This window comes from Austrofundulus limnaeus, unplaced genomic scaffold (genome assembly GCF_001266775.1).
Source record: "Austrofundulus limnaeus strain Quisiro unplaced genomic scaffold, Austrofundulus_limnaeus-1.0 Scaffold288, whole genome shotgun sequence".
In the NCBI taxonomy this organism is placed as follows: Eukaryota; Metazoa; Chordata; class Actinopteri; order Cyprinodontiformes; family Rivulidae; genus Austrofundulus; species Austrofundulus limnaeus.
Genome location: NW_013952690.1, coordinates 349,406 through 370,287, shown reverse-complemented (window position 1 = coordinate 370,287; position 20,882 = coordinate 349,406). Strand labels below are relative to the sequence as shown.

Sequence of the window (20,882 nt, the reverse complement as noted above, 5' to 3'; positions counted from 1 at the left end):
TGCTTAAAATGTTGTTAATAACTGATGAAGTCAACGTTGTCTGTTAAAATATTTCACTAACTATTGAACACAATGTATTAAAACTCTCAGAAAGCAGTCTTTGCACATACATGAACACAGGATTATGTTTTGCAGTCATCTTGAAATAAAATGGCTGTCAAAGTTAATCAAACATCGAAACTCACTTAGAAAGGCATATTGACCCCTTCATTTGACAGATACTGAGCTCAAAACTGGTTGGTTGTAGCTGAGAGTTATCATTATCATACACTCTGAGTGCTAACAAATTGGGTGAAATCTTAATTTAAAACTTTGGCATGCAAATTGGCAGGCAATGTGCAAACATTCAAGAGATGCTAGAGTTATTTAAAGAATTAAGGGGACTTTGGAAGTGGTCCTTTATCTGTTGTCCTGTTTTAATATCTAGTAATCTGTGTAGATTTCTCAGCCAACGAACATATTTAGGAGGAAACATTTGGAAGCATTTTGAGGTAAATCAGATTTGACAGCTGTGATTTGGTTATTTCATTTTATTTTAATTTTGTGTCTTTATATTTTTGATAAAGGTCAGACTAAATTCATTTGATACAGTGTTTTTGAAGTCATCACATACACCCAGTTGTGTAAAACTCGTTTATTTATTTTATTATACAGGTTTGAGACACTCTCTATTTATGCACTTAATCTCAGTAAAGCTATATTGCATAATAATTATTAGATTATAAAGAACTAAACCATATGCATTTGGACAGGGGTTCCCTAACTTTTCCATGCCATGGCCCCCGAAACACTATTAGCTTCTGGCTGGGGAGCCCCCTTGCAAACCCACAAACAATGCTATAAAATACGCAAAGAAACATAAACTTTTAGAATATTTCTCACTTTTATTCACTATTCAATAATTATTACATTTGTTAAGCATAATAATTGTATTAATTAACATGTTTTAAACATTATATTCCCACAGAAAAAAGCAACTTTCCTACAGACTGTGACAAAAAGAACAGAACAAAAGAAATCAAACTTCTCTGAAGCTCTCTGACACTTCATTGTATTTTTATAAATTACATTATTAAATAACTTGAAAACAGATTTGAATGTATGATAATGCTTTAAAAATATTTATTAGATTTTTTTATTTTTTGTCTTCTTATTTTCCCTCCAGTTTTCCATGCAGCACCCCCTGGCAGTGGCCTCCACCGTGAAAAACACCTGCATTAGGATACAGATTTACTAAATTAAAAATAACAATAATAATAATAATAATAATCATAATAATAATAATAATAATAACAATAATAAACTGTGTTTAGGAATACAACAATTCTGCTACATTTCTCTCTCAAAAAAAAAAAAAAAACAGACTGTATGCTCATTTCACCCGTCAGTGACAGACTGACAGCTGACTGCTCATATTCCATTTTACTGTAACAGACGTCAAAAACTAGATTTCACTTTGCACCGCTTTTTGCTTCGAGGAGATAACCATCACTAACAAAAAAACAAAACAAAAAAAAAACAAGATTAAATCACCGTCTACATCAATTACAGAGCCCTGTCTGTGCAGGAATACAAATGTGCAAGACGTGGAAGTTGCACAATTTCATTCGCACAATAGCACATCGTCCCCCCCACCCTACGTCACCCCCCAGCTCCTGTGAGACTGAAAAAACAGACACGAAACTGAGACTTTACACACCCGTGCTGCACAAGCCGATACAGATAAATGGCAACATCAGAATTAAACTCAAGACTCTATAGATGGGATTCAAAAAAAAAAAGAAAGAAGAAAATGACACCAGCACTCGAGTATGTCTACTCCCCCCCCCCCATCCTGTTTCCTCATATTCTACTTGAAGCTGTGTCATGTGTTAACATGGGGGCGCTGTTGTTTTAATGTGGTAGAAGAGGCCGGTGAGTGAGTGTGTGATGATGAAGGTGGTAAAAGGTAAGGAAACATGGGAGAGAGTGAGCCATTTAGCACTAGAATATTAATGGCTTATGCTGCACGCAGTAGGTGATAATGGATGCTGTCGCACTTGGTCCAAACTGTTTGACTGTGGGGGTGCATTTGTGTAATTTCCATTCACACAGAGAAAACATGCACACTTTTTTTTTTGTTCATCTAGCTGTTCTGACATTATCTTTAGCCCTTAAATAATAATTTTTTGTCGTTTTTCTTATTCTTCTTCCAGCTCAGAACTGCAGTTACACACTACACAGCCCCAATGGGACAATAGAGAGTCCTGGGTACCCTTACGGTTATCCTAACTATGCTAACTGCACGTGGGTGATTGTGGGAGCGGAGCATAACCGGATACAACTGGTGTTTCAAGGCTTCGCCCTGGAGGAGGACTTTGACATTTTGTCTGTATATGATGGGCCACCCAGCCCTGGAAACCTGCGGACAAGGTAAATAAACTGTGTTTGTGNCACACACACACACACCTCTGCTTTGACGCTTTCATGATTTTACGATGCAAGATGTCACATGAACTTGATCGTGTCCTTTGCAGTCACTTGGAATTGAAGCTATTGATGAAAAAGGAGATAAAACTAAAGTGGGATATTAGCAATGCACCCAGAGGCAACCGCAGCAAATCTGTTGGTGACTAAACCCAGAATGACTGTGTGACACCCTTCAAGGTGATTCACTGATTTCTTTTTTTTTTTTTTTTGCTTTGGAACTATGTGCAAAGTGGGATAAAACTCACTTGGTTGTGAAGGCTCAAACAGTCTATGAATCAACATTCTCACCATCAAGTACAAGCACCAGTTTTACACCCAAAGAAAGGATGCCAGCAGAACCAAAACTCATACTGTTTGCTTGGAGTTTGTTTTAAATGACAAGCATGGCAACTATAGTTTCTTTGTTTGAACGTCTAAGAAAAGTAGAAAACATGTTGTGCGAGAGTTCACAAACTTCACCTGTAGAGTTTTCCCAGGTTATATATGGTGTGCCATCTGGTCCGATCAGCAAACAGTTATGTTGTTTTTGTGCAGCTGCGTTACAGATGGTTTACTCCTCACTCGAGGACACATCTACTATTAAGATAAACATAAAGACAACTGTATTTATAGAAAATTCATCCAGTAGTATTTTGTTATTACTCATCCTTGAAAATGCTACAATTTTTAAAAAAGAAAAACACGTATCATGCAACATGCACTTTTGTAGCAGTTAAATGCATTTTGGTGTGTGCTTGGAGTTTCTAGTAGTGCAGACAATTTGAATTAAGTAAGTTTTTTTTTTTTTTGGTCACATGCATGAAGGAACAAACTGATCTGAGGCAGAGAGTGCAGCACCTTGCTTGGATTTAAAGAGACAGCCTCGACACTAGTTGATCTGAGACATCTTGTAAAAGATGTGAAAGAGGGGCTTGTGGAGTTACAGTGAGGAGGAAACCAGATCCAAGCGTTGCAGTTCCACTGCAGACCCCAACTGAATGATTCAAACATGTAAAATAAGGATTTAAAGGCATTATATGTTTACTGAAAACCTTTGATCACACCTGAATGTAATTAGTGTTGCTCCAAATGACAAGGAAGTAAGTGCGACATTTAGAAATGTTTCATTTCTGGTCAAACCAGTTTATTCATTATCAGGCTCAGGCTCTGCAATTTGCATGAATTGTGTCTGCATTTGCATCCATTAGTCCTGTCTTCAAGTTAAATGATCAGTCTTTTTTTCTCTTTTTTAAAGTTGTTTTTTAATGCTGGGCTTGGGACTATCCAGTATTACATGTAATTAGTTACATGTGATAAACAAATATTAGAGTATTCTCAGTTTGGAGAAATCAATGATAAATCTCATACAGTAGTTCTTATGGGGAATGACACTATTGGTGATTTTTTTAAATTACTTAATTAATGAATTTGTTCAGTTTGTGTTCTCTTGAAATGCAGTATCACACCAACGATACTACATTTCAGCCCGCTGCCCCCATGTGATATAATTAATAATAATAAAAAATGACATCAGACACTCAATTAAATGACATTAAAATTAAGTGTTTTATGCCAGTTTGCTACTTGTGAACCAGATTTTTGTTTTTGTTAGCAGCTTTTATGTATCTCAAGGTAAGACAGTAATTGTCTAAAATAAATATAGTGCAGTCCTCTTTTAGGTATTTGACTTACACACTAATATTCTATAGTTCTAAAATGTTTTCTTGTTTTTTTTTTATTTGACTGGACTTCTTTTATCAATTTTTGAAAATATTTTGCTTCTCATTGTCTTCCCCTGTCACCCAACTGGTCAGTAGGCTCTTTTCTATTTGGTTACAAATTGATCAAACGAACAAAAGCAGCTAAGATCTCTTCAAAAAAAAAAAGTTGCCTCATCTTCTGAAATGTTTGGAATCCCCTTGTCCTTAATGAATGAAAATCTATAACAACATATTTGCCTTTAGTTACATAAGTTTAAATCCGACTATGCAGCTCCTACTTTCACCTAGAAAGCCTAAAACAAGTTGTTGCTGTTACTAATGTTTTGTTTTTTCTACTGGTATCCTCGGTACCTTTTCTTTGCCCCAATCTTCTTCGTATTTTTCCCCTATTTTATGCCAGCAATGCCTCCACTGCATCTCCCCCTGCAGAAAGGAATAAAAGAGAAAGAGGGTAAAATCCATTATGGATCGGTCTTACGCTGTCCTCCTCAGCTCTTCTCATGTTTGAACCTCTGGGTGTTGCTGTGTGTTCCAGCGGGACCAGAGAGAAGCTCTCAGACAGAGCGCTTTGAATAAAAAAGAGAGGAAAGAATGATGACTGAGCTTGAGAGAAGAACAGAAAAAAATGGGGCTAAGGGAAAGGAATGAGACAAAAACAAGAGGGATGTAAGAAAGAGAATAAAGGCGACACTGATCCTCTTCAGATTTTGCTTCTGTTGTCTTTGACAAGTTTCTCGTCCAAAGGAGGAGTTCTAAGAAAAAAAAAACACTTCTGGTTCTATCATTTTGCAACCCTAGACAGGCTGCAAATCAACTCCCGCAGTCGGAATGAACTTGTGTTTTTTTCCCCCTGACAAACCCTCCAACAGACACCACACAAATGCACACACACCCAAGATGCACAGCTGATAATCCATTCCTCTATTTGCTCTCATCTCCCACTTGTGTCGAAAATAATTTCACTCTGTCTTTTTTGCTCCTCTTCTTCCAATTTCTTTCTCACATTTCGTTTTCATTCGTTTTATTTTCAATATCTCATCTCCTTTTTAGTATTCTACATTGTATGACTCGCATACTGTTTTTATTTATTATGTATATCGCGCTATAGACCATAAACTTGAATTTCCTTTAATCTCATGAAGTCATCAAAAATGAATGGATTTCAGTTCTCTGCATTCTAGCAGTCACCTTTGATTTTTTTCCCTGAGCAGTTTCTTTTAGATTTCTTTATTTACCCAATTATTTGTTTATTGCTGTCACAAATGAGCCGAGGAAATATCAGCAACTTCAAACAAATTAGACAAATATGTGTGTTTCAACATGTGAACACACACCCGCCCCCAGGGGCGAGTCTGTGTGTGTGCAGATGCTTTGTGACTCACAGTGGCTCCTTTAACGAAGCGTTTGTGAGTCAGTGTGTTGATGCAGCTCTTCATTAAACTGCTGATCACAACTGACACCTGGGAGGCAGACGGAACTTTCGAAAGCGGTTGCGACGGATTAGAATAAAGAAAAAAAGAATTATTACTCATTGATGGGAGTCATAATTTGTAGGCGCACGCTGCAGAGGCTGCTGGGTCGCTGATAATTAAACAGCGCGCTGAATGTCCAGGGATGGCCGTGGTGTTTCCATATATTAAAGGGGACCTATTATGCAAAATTCACTTTTTAAAATTTTTTTTTACTCAACTGTGGGTATGTACTTCTTAAAAAAACAGTCCTAGGACCAAGAAAATGCACCCAGGGGCATATTTACTGTAAGTAATTATATTTTTAATGTGCATTAACGAGTTTTAAACTTCCGTCATTTTGTGATGTCACAAGCCGTACGACAACCTACCGGAACCTGAGTTCAGTACCTTACCTAGCAACCCCCGGGTGAGGCTCCACCTCCTCAGTATAAAAAGCTGTCACAGTTGTTGTTGTGCAATACGCAGCTCATTTCACAACAAGCCTCCAATGGGGCAATGGGTAGAGTGTTGGACCAGAGAGTGGGAGACCAGGGCTCGAGATTGGCGTGGACACAATTTAATTATTTATTTTCATTCGTTATGAACACATTTTCTCATGTACCTCTATTGTTTAGCTTATTAAAGCCTTGTTAAAGCCTATTTGTTCGAGTTTCTGAGGTATTTTGACCGCTGCTGCTCCCTGCTCTGGTAGCATGCAGAGTGAGCGCAGAGCAGAGAAGGGGGAGAAAAAAAAAGAAAGATGCTGGGACCACAACTCTGCCTCTGGGTCTCTCATATGGTTGTACAACGGAGCTTCTGCTATTATTAGCCATGCTAACGTAAACGCTGGCTTTGGAGGGTGGAGTTAAAGTCAACAGATTTTTGGAGGGCGTTACCAACAGAGCTCATTAACATGAACAGCTCTTCTGAACGGAAGTCAGAGCAGGCAGAACTAGAAAATGGGAAATTTTATTACCTGAGAATTATTTTGTGCATTAAATTGAATGAACATGGTTTGGATAGCCCACAGACATACTAGGACCCATAATTGGTCTCCTTTAAATGCGTGGCAGTCTTTAGCGGCTGCTTCACACAGGAAAAGGCTGAACTGCTGCAGAGCAAACACCAAGGTGAAAAGTTTCCTGTCGACCGATTCACAAGTCCCACATAAACAAAACAAACTGTTAGATTTATTATACAATGATGGTTCGTGTCACCAGCCTGTCAAAGACAAAAGGTCAGCATTGATGTCATCGCCTCTGTTTGTGTGTTCGTTTGTCTGTTAGCAAAATATCTCACTGGAAGATTTTTACTGAAACACTCAGAAAGGATTCACTGGATGTGCGTCACTTATCCAGAGTCAACCTGATTTAATAGCTGCCACTGTTAAGAGACCATAGAAAATTACTGTCAGTTTTACACATTTTGTGTTAATGTTTAGTGGGCTAATAGCGGGAAGTGATCCCCATTACATATTTTAAATGTCAGTAAATTACACAAGGCCTTTGTTCAAAACTTAGCCCTTAACTCTTGAAGTCAACTTGGTCTATCTCCTACCAACGCATATCATGAACCATAGGAAGGATTTTAATTAAACCATTAGTACAGTTGCCTTCAATGGTTTTCAGTCTGGGACCCACAAACTGATGGAGAGATGGAGCAAGGACCCCCTCTATATACATATATTGTAAGCTATTAGTTGTTGACAGTCGGGGTGCAGTGTTGTAGAAGTATTGCAACAATTCCAGCACAAATAGGCTCTCAGCCAGTTACTGTGAACCAAATCAACCATGATAGCGTTGCATGACCTGCCCAGTATGTGTGCATTTTTGACAGAAATACATTATTGTAACCCTTCAGTTACTACTTTGCTACATGTTGGATTCATGGTAATGTGTGTTTAAACATAACTTTGAAAAAAATAAAAAAGTCAAATTAAAATTTATTTACGACCTCATTGTTGAAGACCTCTGACTAAAAAAATATATATATCATTGCATACCATCACATCAACAATTAATTAGTTTTAAGGTAAACCTATTTTAAGATTGCCGCCACAACACACTGATATTTAAAACATCTCTTTGACTCAGTCAGTTTTGTAGATATTTCGTAGTCACTGTTGTGGCCCGGTGGTCTGTGCCATGGCATTGTAATCCTGAGGCAGAGGGTTTGACCCCAGGTTGTAACAGGATGTTTGGCGTAAAACCAGAGCTCTCATTGTCGATGTGGTGACCACTATAACCCACAAAATAAAATAAAATATTTGTTTCTGGAATTTAAAACCTTGTGTTTGCAGGGAAAAAAAGAAAAACAACTTTGTAATAAAATATTTAGTAATTGACTGAACAATAGTCCTGACAACACTGAGTCTAAATCTTTTGTTGTCACTTATTTCTTGTGTCCATTTAACTCAACCGAAACATATTTTTTAGACTTCCTAATTCTAAACCTTCAGCTCTGGATTCAGAACGAAGTCCACATACTTTATTTGAATGAATGTATTCAATCTGCTCATGACACTGGTGTAATCTCCCAAAGTGAAAATCTTACACTGATGGATTGGCAGCATGTAGCTTCTATAAGACTCTAGTTTGAACGTGCCAACAACTTATTGAAATTAGCAGCGGTCTGAAAATAAAAGCCAGAAAATAATTAAATACAAAAAATGTATATTAATAAAATGATGTACTTTGTTAAGTTGAAAAACGTGCTAGTTGAATTAGGGTTGCCTTTGTTCTCTGCACATGAATACATTTTAAAATGTCTCCCAGGTTGGGGTGTGCAGCCTGCCACTCTGGGACCACATGTAGCTTTTTGTTAGATATTACACTACAAGTAACTTTCGACTCGTCTATCAAATGGTTTTGCAAAATGTCTGCAAACATCACTCTATCTTTATTAACTCTGGTTGGTGGCCATGCACCTCATATAGGTGAGCTTTAAGAAATAAAGCAAACATTGCAAAAAAAAAAACAGGTGTGAAGCTAATTTCTGTAAACTAAAGGCAATTTTTGTGTCATCACTGACTGTGTCCAAGTTCATCCCTCGAAGGATATGGCCTACTCTGTCTACGTGCCCTTTGATGACCGCAAAGACCAGAAAAAAGTGGCTGTGAATTTGTCCTGTCTAGCCTTGATTTTTGTTCCAGCCCTTACCCCGGCACTAAACAGAAGCAACTAATAGCAAAAGTAGATCGAAATTAGCAAAACAATATTGTGTTAACAGTATAAATTAACAAGGTGTTGAGGGGATCTATTTTGGTGACTTAAGATCTAATGTCTGCATTTTGCAGATGATGTGATCATGTTGGCTTCATCCGATTGTGATCTTCAGCTCTCACTGGAGAGGTTCACAGCCGAGTGTGAAGTGGCCAGGATGAGGATCAGTGCCTCCAAATCTGAGACTTTGGTCTTGAGCCGGAAAAGGGTAGAGTTCCTTCTCCAGGTCGGGGAGGAGGTCCTGCCCCAAGTGGAGGAGTTTAAGTATCTTGAGGTCTTGTTAACGAATGAGGGAAGAATGAAGCGGGAGATCGACAAGCAGATTTGGTGCTACGTTTGCAGTGATACAGACGCTGTACCAATCCATCACGGTGAATTTACCGGTCGGTCTATGTTCCTACCCTCATCCATGATCACGAGCTTTGGGTAGTGACCAAAAGAACAAGACTGTGGATACATGTGGCTGAAATGAGTTTTCTCTGTAGGTGTCTGGGCTCTCCCTTAGAGATAGGGTGAGAAGCTCGGTCATCCAGGAGGGACTCAGAGTAGAGCCGCTGCTCCTCCACGTCGAGAGAAGCCAGTTGAGGTGGCTCGGGCATCTGGTTAGGATGCCTCCTGGACGCCTCCCTGGTGAGGTGTTCCGGCCATGTCCCACTGGGAGGAGGCCCAGAGGAAGATCCAGGACACGCTGGAGGGACTATGTCTCTCATCTGGCCTGGGAACATCTTGGGATTCCCCAGATGAGCTGGCCCAAGTGGATGGGGAGAGGGAAGTCTTGGTCTCTCTGCTTAGGTCGCTGCCCCCGCGACCCAACTCCAGATAAGCAGAGGAAAATGTATGTACGGACATAAAGTATAAATGAACAAAATTATCTTATACATAAATAACTGAGGGACGCACTGTATAAGCTCATACGCAATAAGGAGCAGCATAAAGCAGCTGGACTGGAGCAGCTCCAGTCCTTTCAGAATCCACTCACAGGCAGCCAGAAGGCATCTAAAACTTGGTTTCAGAATTTTGGGCTATTGTGTAAAAGATGAGTCAGGGGAAAAAAATCTCTAAAAGTTAAATACAAATAAGAAATAATTGGACAAACCTTTTGCAAAAAAATGTTTATTTGGCAACATGTCAGTAAGAGGACTGGGTATAAAAATAGTGAGGCTGAATCTGTCATAAGTAAGAAACGGGCAGAGGTTCACCAGTTTGCAAAGAAACTAAATACTGTAAATTGGAACATATTTGGAGTATTGTTCAACAACAAAAAATCAGGGAGATTTCAAGTATTTAATCGTTTTATAACTTCATCGAATGATTTCAAGAATCTACAGTAATCTGTGCACAATGGAAAAGCTGAACATTACTAGATACTTGTGATCTTCTGGCCCTCAGGCAGCACTGCAATAAAAACTGAACTGTATCTGTTATGAATATCACTGCATCTCATGTCTAAAACCAATGCAAGTTGACTGTAAGCCAGACTTTGAACTTTCACCAGCTCTCTCACTGTCACCATGTGCACGAGTGCACGTAATAAAAAAAATCAATTTTTTCTCTTACTTTTGTGTCACATCTCACCTTGCAGCTGCCAGTCAAAGGAACACCAAGTACGGCCCAGAGCAGGGAGAATCCACTGGGGTGTGTGAAAGCATCTCCCTCCACAATCCTTCCTCTAACTGATGGAGTCACTGAATGGAGGGTTGAGGACTGGGGCTTATAGCTCGGCAGCCTGGGATGTGTTGGGTAGATGGCGAGGGGAGGAGGCATGAAGGGGACAGATTTTCAGCCTACGGGCAGAATTGGACCTAAATAAGGAGCACTAGTGCATATGATGGGAGTGGTACAAATGCAACAGTCAAGTTTCAGAGCTGTTAGGCTGCAGTGTCATCGTTAGAGTCAACTCAGCACATTATGTGCACATGTGTGTAGAGGGAAGCAATTTGTGGGTGTTTTTTCAAAGGGGATCTACTTTACAACCCATTTCGGTGAGCTGAATCAGTATCAACAAAATCAAGTTTATTGAAATACAAATAAAATGAATATGGCACCCACACACGCTTTTAAACACTAAATAAATGGCACTGGATTGGAAAATGGTTACTTCTGTGGTTTTTCAGACTTTTTTTCTGTGCTTTGGGGGAGGGAAGCATTTTTCTTACGATATTCCAGCTGCTCACATAAAAATATATGGCTATTTAATATTTTATAGCACTTACATTTGGCTTGAGATCAGCTATGTAATATTATTTTATCGCCTTGGAGTTAATGCTACTCATCTCCCAGAGGTTTACTGTTAGAATGAAGCATCCGCTTTATTCCCCTGTCACCTAAAACAAACGGGTGATCCTGCGTTTTGCTGTGTCTGTACATGTCCTCATTTGTCTGCATTGGCAACATATCTCATGAAAAAGCTCTAAAATATATAGGAAGGTAATTATTAAATATTAAGTGTGACTTTGTTGACTTTAAAGCTGAGAAAATTATTTTTCTCTTGTTTTTCCTCTTTAATCTATTTAAGTTGAAAGGAAAACAGCTGGTCACACTTGGCCAAGTATAGTTGAAGCATCATTTTTAGGTCAGAAGAGAAATACCAGTTAGATTAGATTGTGGCAAAAGCTTTTTTTTCTTGAAAATGTTGTGCAAAAGTGTAAACAAAAGAACTGATCACGTTACGCATCAATCTGATTTGATACGCATCTTGGTATTGATATTATTGGTACTGAGATCAATACGCCTGCCCCTAATACAAATTACTTCAATAAGTGCTGTAACTTTAATCTCTTTCAGCTTTTGGCCTGTTAGAGTTCATCTTTGTCACATGTACAATATGTGTGTGTCTGGTTATGAGTCATGCCTGGAACAAGCCACTGCAGGTCAGGGTTAAAGCAAGTGACTTGTTATGACACCGCCTGTTCACCACAGCCATAATTTCTCCCCAGTGAAGGCTTCGGGCATCAGTTTCGTAAAACACGTACTTTGGAAAATGAAAAGTTCTGAACGCTCTCATATGCTGATTGTGTGTTTGCATAAAGTGTTCCCACTCTCTTTGTGTGTATGTGTTTATCAACTTGCGAACGCACTGAGTGACATCTGTGGAAGGAGCAGGCATCTAAATGAGTAGGTGGAGTCTTTGGCTTTGAGTGTGTGTCGGAGAAATATTACTTAGAGGGCTGCATAATTTTATTAGAGCGGGGTGCTCATGATTAAGTGTCTTAGTCGACATACAAATACCCTATGTAGATATGTAGACAGATGTATTCACTCAGGCATGTGCAACCATTAATGCACACAAACCCACGCACGCACACACACAAACCTTTTGGATTTATAGCCCTTTTGAGTCTGGGCTGGTAATGGGAAGACTGCCACTTATCAATGCCAGCGTTAACGACAGACTGGTAAAAACAGGACGAAGAGTGATAGTTTGTTTTTCATCATCTCTGGCTAAGAAAAAAAAGAGTGAAAAAGTGAAACGGCGTGGAGATTTATGGCATCTGCTCACCTGGAAGGCAGACTTATTAGGCCCAGTAACCCGAGATTAGAGAAATAATCAAGTGGAAGCCTGTGAATTTATGTCCCACAGCCTTTATATCTCGCATTGTGTGTGTTGCATTTTTGGCACCTTCCCGTCCCGAGGTCTATCGATGTTCTTAACAGGATACACTTCAGCAGCAGCGTGAAATGGAATGTTTTCCTGCCAAAATAACAGATTAAAGAGGCAATGCGCCCCATCAGAATCATGTGTCATTTTCAGCCGCTCTCCGCTTGGGTTCTGATTGACTTGTACCATTTACCACAGTTTTTGTTCTTTCTTGGAGGCCAGCCGTTTGAGCCATTTAAGCGTTTACATAGAAAATGTGACCATTTCAAATTCAGGTTTTGTGATGCTTATGTAATAATCATCGTTTGGATTTTTAATCTGAGATTTGGGGAAAAAAACATAAACATAATTCCATTTTTTTACTTTAAATATACTACTTGAGTAAATTTGTTTGGTGAACTTTTATTTTAATTATGGGCTTGATATAAAAAAACTGTGGTAAATCTAAGTGACTCAGAGTGATTTTGCTGTAAAATGTTTGGATACAAAGCTTTTTATCAACAGATAATTATTGTATAGATGTAATTACTGCCTGTGTTACAAAACCCAATGACCAGAGGATGAGCAGTTTGTGCTACAATTTATGTTTTGGCAGATTTGTAGAGAATGTAAAGCCCTGAAGGGACCAAGACAAAGCCAACAATTTTATCACAGAAACTGATAAACATGGCCTAACAAAGAGATGGTGGGAGGCGAACGTTATGCTTTTTCTCCCCGCATAGAATTCATTTTGCGCATTTGCATGGCAACATATCCAAATCGTGTCACAAATCATGTCCAATTACAACACCTCAGGCTTAGAACACATAGCAGGTGAAACACATGTGGCACATTGAGGTTTAAATATGTGCAAGGGGCACAAGCCAATCGCTGTTGCATGGCATATCAAATCTTTACTGTTGTCATAATCCAGCAGCACCCTAATACTGTCAAGTCGGGCACTACATACTAAGTTACTTTACTTAAGTAGAAATTTTGGTTATCAGTACTTTCACACAATTATCGGTACCTTCTACTCCTTACATTTAAAAAAAATATAGGGGATATTTTCTTTATATTTCATTCTGGCCTTTCTAGTTCAAAAACTGTCCTCATACTGTATGGTCTCCTGGATAGAGCAAATTGGATTGTGGTTGGATAAGAAGTACAAATGTATTCAATTCTGACACCTTGTTGGTTTGTATGCAAGCTGTACCACCTTTTCAAGCATGTACTAAGATTGCAATTTGCTACTTATCACTTGTTATAGAGGTTCACAGTGTTTGTTTTTGTATGAAACAACTGTAGCTGAGGTGTGGTGGTTTATTATTGTGGTGGCCTGAGTGAAGTTGTGTGGGATTGTTCCTATGATGTGGGGTCCATGCATCAGCACAACTTGGTTGTGGGTAATTTAAGGCAGGACTTGCCTCATACCTGGGCCACAACCAGGATTGTGACAAAACTAATAAAACAACCTGCCGAAGATATGATACCCATGGTGGAAGCATTATATCAGCATGGCTACATCTTTCTAGAGTGCTGCTAAATAGTGTCCAAGGAAGTTCTGCAAAAGCAGGCATGCATGAGAAGCTTGGTAGATGGTGTATACAGTACAAGTGTCTTGGGGGTACAATAAATAGCAAGTAATAGTCTGTTTGGTGATTGCAATATGACCTGCACTCTGAAGGTTTTCAAAATTTGCTACTATCCAGACATTCAAAATGATTGTGTGGGTTGTGGAGAGCATATAGTGGGATCATTCAGCAGACATAGAATAGATGAAAAAGTGTTTATTATATGACTTCAAGTTTATACGAGATATCATGAACATTTCATGTTACATGTCACATTGTTTTGTGGCTACTGTTGCTTCTTTGAATGTGTTATTTGTGAAACATCATGTTTTGTTTTGTAATAACTGCTCAATATATATTTATTATTTTCATTTCTATATGTACAGAAGCATTTTTCTGACGTTCTTGTTTTCACACAAATTCAGAAGAAAAATTGGAGGTGTTTATTTTCGTCAAAAAAGTCCATGCTGCCTATACAGCTGTTGTTGTTGTTTTTGTTCCCTTTTGAAATAATTCACTAGTTCAGTTTTGAGTTCATTGAACTTGTCTGGGTCATAGATACTCTGGAGACAACAACTTTGTCCATTCACCAACAACCTTAGAAACCATTTGAAATAAATGTACATTTAAAGTTTGTGGTGATTAACTTGTTTGTGCAATGTTTTGGGAAACTAATATTTTGTCCACGTATAAGTATTAAAAAAAACCTCAGCTTTGAAGTGTTGCTGCAGGCTGCTCTGCATAAGTAGATGTGAAAAACCAAACAGAACTACAAAAGTGAAATGAATGAAAGACAGGATTAAATAAATGAAATTATTTGTGTTGCACAGGAAGTCGTTGTGTTTTATACCCCAAAACACATTTCCAATAGAAATCTCCTTCAGCTGCAGTCTGGAGGATTGTGAAGGTCAAATACTTTCCTTTTGCACCATTTGTTTTCCATTTGAAGCAAATCTACTGGCATGTTTTTTTTAATTCTCTATTGACATTGTCGTTTTTTCTTTATTTTTTGTGTTGCTTTAGTAACTTTTCCCTTTGATTTCACCCTTTTCTTTTTCTCTTGCTCTCTCTCTCTTGTTCATTCCAGGGAGACACAGTGCATTGCAGTTTAATTAGTTACCCAAACACCTTGTGAAACCCGATTATGGATAAAGCACAACAGTGCACAATCACACACCAGTGTACACACCAGCAATGCTGTGTCGAAAGGATTTGCTTGGCATATAATTAGACACTTGTTGCCAGTGACCAGTTGCACTCGAGCTTATTTTGTCATTGGGAGGTCAAAGGTTAACCGGGCAGTTTCTGCTCTGAAGGTACTGTCACTGATTCTGTCATACATGACAGGAATAAGTCAAAGGAATTTGCATACAATTTGGTCCAGAGATGAATTAGACTACATTGACTGGGCAAATATATAACTGATCAACATTTGATCTGCAAAAACTAAGACAATTAAGATTAAATCAAACCTTATTGATGTAATATTAATAAATAAATAAACAAATAAATAAATAAATAAATAAAATAGCAAAATTATTTGAGCTAATTCTGGTTCTTTTGTGCAAACACACACAAAGGTACAGCCAAACAACACTGCTGATAACCCCTCCTCTTCCTCAAACTCTCTCTTTCTCCTCTCCATCTCATTCTCTCTCTGCTTCTCTTTGATCATCGTTCACACAGGAGCCAAAGTGATGGGTAGAAAGTCAATAGAATTGGTTGGACGCCCCATTGGTCACCATGTTCCTGTTAGCCCTACTGGCTAATCAGATCTTCTGAACAACCTTGTTCTGGGCTTTATTAGTGGCTTTTGCTCCACGCAAGAAGACACAGAAAATCACTTAAAATAGTGTAGAGGGGAAAAAAGAGTTGATCCTGAATACTGAAACTGTATTCTACAACTACAACTGTTCTACCAATGCAGTCACATTGTGCACATTCGGTTTATCTTCACATCACTATTGAATACACACTTATGAATGATTATACTTTATAAGGAACCAAATGAAAAATGGCCACCACAGCTAACCAAACTTTGAAACGTAAACGACTCTGTCATTTAAATTACTATTGGATAATTCCATAGCTGTATAATGTATCCATAATGTATCCATAATGTATCCAGAATGTATCCATAATGTATCCAGAATGTATCCATCAAAATCTGTTTCCAACCATGTAGTTTTCTGTGGAGTAAAGTCCAGCAGTATTAATAACACTAGCTTTATAAGAAGGAGGCAAGGCAGTGAATGAGTCACAGAAAGAGAGAGAAAAGAAAAAAAGAAAAAAAATACAACTAAAGGCAGCAACGAGAGTGAATCATGGATTTGGTGATGTCTATACTGAGTGACAAATAACTGCATTTCCTTGAGAAGTCCTATATGTACTTGGCTGTCAGCTGAGTGTACTTGAGTTCTGTTTGTTTATTTGTTCGCTGGTTTTACTGACATGTCTGCCGTGTCGTCTGTGGATCACTTCTTTGCCAGGCTTGTGTCTAACAAATCAAAACCTTGATGCTAGTCAGGGCGATTATCAAATGACTCATCTTTGTACAGTGTCTTATGTAAGCTGTTTAGCAGCATAGAAGAAAAACTGCAAATTTGAAACTGCCAAATTAAAACTGCCTTAAAACCCAGATATACGTAGATAGATATCAGGTAGATGAATAGATCCAAAGTAGCCAAGAGACAAAGTTTTCTTGTCTAACAGCTATGGGATTCTTTATTACAACAACAATGCTCAGGTACAACAAGCAAACAAATTTGAATGCTGACAGGGGCTCACTGACTTTATAGTTTCTTTGTACATCATAAAACAGTGGCATACCATGTTTTCAATCCGATACACATACACAATTGGCAGGAAAAAACCTTTCTGCATTGACATTGAACCAATTATTTGCCTGTTATGCTATGGTCAGTTAATTTTTTTTACTTAAGTTAGACAATTTTGAATATTATTTCTTTCTAGCATCTAAATGTTTTCTAAATAAGTAAAGATGGCCTGTTCACTTCTGAGCTGACTAGAACTGCTAATTCAATAGATGGGTAAATACACTTAACTATTTTGAACAGTGAACCAAAGTCACTGGAACATTAAATAAAATAGCTTTTGTCCGTCCATCCCTGATTTCCCTCTCCCCAGCCACTTGGCCCAGCTCATCTGGGGGAATCCCAAGGAGTTCCCAGGCCAGCTGAGAAACATAGTCCCTCCAGCGTGTCCTGGGTCTTCCTCTGGGCCTCCTCCCAGTGGGACATGGCCGGAACACCTCACCAGGGAGGCGTCCAGGAGGCATCCTAACCAGATGAACCACCTCAACTGGCTCCTCTCGACGTGGAGGAGCAGTGGCTGTACTCTGAGTCCCTCCTGGATGACTGAGCTTCTCACCCTATCTCTAAGGGAGAGCCCAGACACCCTGCAAAGGAAACTCATTTCGGCCGCTTGTATCCGCAATCTCGTTCTTTCAGTCACTACCCAAATCTCGACACCATAGATGAGGGTAGGAACATAGACCGACTGGTAAACCAAGAGCTTCACCTTCTGGCTCAGCTCTCGCTTCACTGCGACAGACCGGAACAACACCCGCATCACTGCAGACGCAGCACCAATCTGCCTGTCGATCTCCCACTCCATTATTCCCTCATTCGTGAACAAGACCCCGAGATAGTTAAACTCCTTCACTTGGAGCATGACCTCCTCATGCTACCATTTTCTGTCTTAAGACCATGGTCTTAGATTTGGAGGCACCGATCCTCATCCTGGCCGCTTCACACTCGGCTGCGAACTGCTCCAGTGAGAGCTGGAGGTCACAGTCTGATGAAGCCAATAGGACCACATCATCCGCAAAAAACAGATATGTGATCCTAAGGTCACCAAAAATGATCCACTCAACACCTTGGCTGCGCCTAGAAATTCTGTCCATAAAAAATATGAACAGAATTGATGAAAAAGGGCAACCTTGGTGGAGTCCAACTCTCACCGGAAACGAGTCTAACTTACTACTGACAATGCGGACTAAGCTCTGGCAAATAGCTTTATTAAACAAAAATGTAAAACAAAAACAGCAAAGCTTTGAACCTTAAAACAAAGAAAACTATACAAACAACTAAATGCAGTCCCCAAGTCTGCCATAAAAATAAACCAACACAGTTTGTTCAACTAAAAAGAGAAAGAGACTTCAAAATAACCCACTGATTACAAAATTAGTCCTGGGAGATACAACAAAGCAAAGGCCAAATGTTCATGAAAACCCAAAGACAAACCAGAAAGCTACTCAAACTGATCACAGCCACCCTGGTGAACAAGAGAGCAGAGCTTATATAGGGGAGTGTCTTCTGTGATTGGAGGAGGAGAAGTCAAATAATCCAATCCATCTGTAGAGAAGGTCCACCAGGAGGAGCCAAGAGAGGCAAAACAAATGACCTCAGGCCATAACACCTTGGATGCGTGTCCCATCAGTGTATGAATGTGATTTAAGCACAGATTAGTCTCCATTGATTGATTTATCTAGATTAGCTTTGTAGAAAGACAGTAGAGTGCTGTGTGAATGGGTAAATGAGGGCACAGATTGCAGTGTAAAGTGCTTTGAGCATCCTGATTGGATAAAGAGGTGCTATATAAGTACAGTCCACTTACCATAGATAGATAGATGCATGGGTATATATTTTTTAAGTTTGATTTTATTTTTAATAGTTAATTTGAACATCCATTGTGTATCCCATTATAAAATGTATGCAAATAACATACAAAATATAGTTTTAGGGTCAGCTTTAGTGTAGTTATCATATCCTTAGGCATCTCAATAATCTAAGTAGAAAAAACACTAAGGGTTAAGTAGGTCCTCTGGATGGTTCTTCTTCGTAGTCAGGGCACTAACACTTGGCCGTTAGGCTGATGGTCATCTTTTCTTTGATCCACCATGCAAAGGTATTAGTAAGGATGTGCTTACCTGCAACTCCTCAGAATGAAAAAAGTATCTTGCAGAAGAGACAAAATGTTTTAGCAAAGAAGAAGACATCCAGAGAACCTTATCAACTTTTTTTTAAGAAATAATAGTTAGCATAGTTGACTAGATCATGGGCCTTTTATAACTTTGTGATGTTTCATTGTGTTGTATGCTCACATTCTGTTAAAGGGGCTGGTGTTGAGGCAGGCTTCCTTTTTAGAAAAATGGCCTACACAATGAAAACACCAAAATTTATCAACATTTTAAACATTTAGATAAATCAAATTGTGTGTTAGTAATACAAATAAAAATAAAGTTATGTAGCCAATGTTAGACTGATTGCTTCAGTATTTCTAATAAAAGCAACCTACTATTTTGCAGTCATTGAAGTCAGATTGGTTGGAGGATGTTCTGACCTAATGCTTTGCATTCATGAAGCCAACTTACCTTTGTTCTGATATAGCAGTTTTCTGCAGTCAGTAAAACAGATGATGTATTTGATTTTGAATCTTAGAATTTGATGAATAAATGAGTGGTAATACAGCTGCAGCTGATGGTGTTTAAAACTGCATTTATACCTGTATAGTAAGAACATTTATACATATCTAGTAGTACAAATTAGGGGTGATGGGGACACATCGGTGGATATTGTGCATCTTAAGCAAAGGATTTCTTTCATCCTGTTTCCTGTTTGGTCTTTTCCATATTTTCTCAATTTCTCCTTCATCATTTACACTAACCTTGTGGGTAATGATTTCTCTGTCCACACACAAAAATACATTTATTTCCACAAGTGAGTAAACACCTGCATATCTCATGCCTCCTGCTTTAGTGTCTTTGCTGGGGACAAGAGGGACACAGTGTTGTGTATATATTGTATTTTTTTTCCATCCCTAATTATGCTCTGCCTGAGGATTATTGTGAGGCGATTTGTGTGGAGCAGTGGAAAACAAAGTGGGGATGTGTGGACGTCACCTTGCTTCATTTGTTAGCTTTGATTTGTTGGCTGTAAGTGTAATTGACTAATGGATATACAGACAGGGTTACAAATGAACAGAGGATTCAATCAGTTTATTTATTTATTTATTTTGCTTTTGCTTCATTTTGATAAGAACCCTTGTTTTGATCAGTGAAGGGTTCTGAAGTTTTTAAATAATAGAAACATTAACATTCATATTATGCTTTCATTTGATAATTTCCCATGTCATTAAAATTTGCACTTTTGTCAAGAGATTGCAAAAAAAGAAAAGGAATGTTTTCAACTGTTTGCCTGTTTATAATCTGCTGCCCAAGGTGAAATGGGGTGTTTTTGCCTGTATAGTATGTGTGTTCATTTGTTTGCAGCTTATGGAGCAAAATACTTCATGCACCAGTGAACAGATTTTATTAAAACTCCCAGAAGTAATCATTAAACACACACCTACAATTGATTACCATTTGGAGTCAATATACAACACATACTATGAACTCACCACTAAAGATCTGTTTTAAACTTTGCCTCTAACTAATGTAATCAATGCCGAAAATAACTCATAAACCTTTGGGCAGACTTTATGAAAATTTCAGCAAATAATCACTGGATGCATGTCTTTAACTGAGTAGCTTCTGGATCCAAGCCAATGACGATCTTCACTCATGAGATCCCATATTTCCACACATTATCTCAAATAAATGCACAATTGGCATGTATTATATATTGATGCAAAGGTAATATCATAACATAAAAATATGTTTCTGTAGCTAATTCTGACACATCCAATTTCAGGAGTCACAAGAAAGATAATCCGAAATATCTGAGGGATTTGAGGTATTTGAAAAGTGAACGGAACGGTTAAAATAACTGGAGGTTTTACCAATGTCTAGCTTTGCTTGCTGCATCTTGTGTGTGTGTGTGTATGTGTGTGTGTGTGTGTGTGTGGGGGTGTGTGTGTGTGTGTGTGTG

The 20,882-nt window shown here is 38.6% G+C and overlaps 1 protein-coding gene across 2 annotated transcripts in view; it reads left to right on the top strand.

Moving 5' to 3' along the window:
- Positions 1–2,195: 2,195 nt before the first annotated feature.
- Positions 2,196–20,882, top strand: part of csmd2 (CUB and Sushi multiple domains 2) — a gene marked incomplete at its 5' end in the record, with an annotated part of 325,712 nt that continues 307,025 nt past the window's right edge. For both annotated transcript variants that reach the window (XM_014021334.1, XM_014021333.1), the window contains 1 exon segment: positions 2,196–2,412. In XM_014021334.1, the coding sequence (XP_013876788.1) occupies positions 2,196–2,412 (217 nt within the window).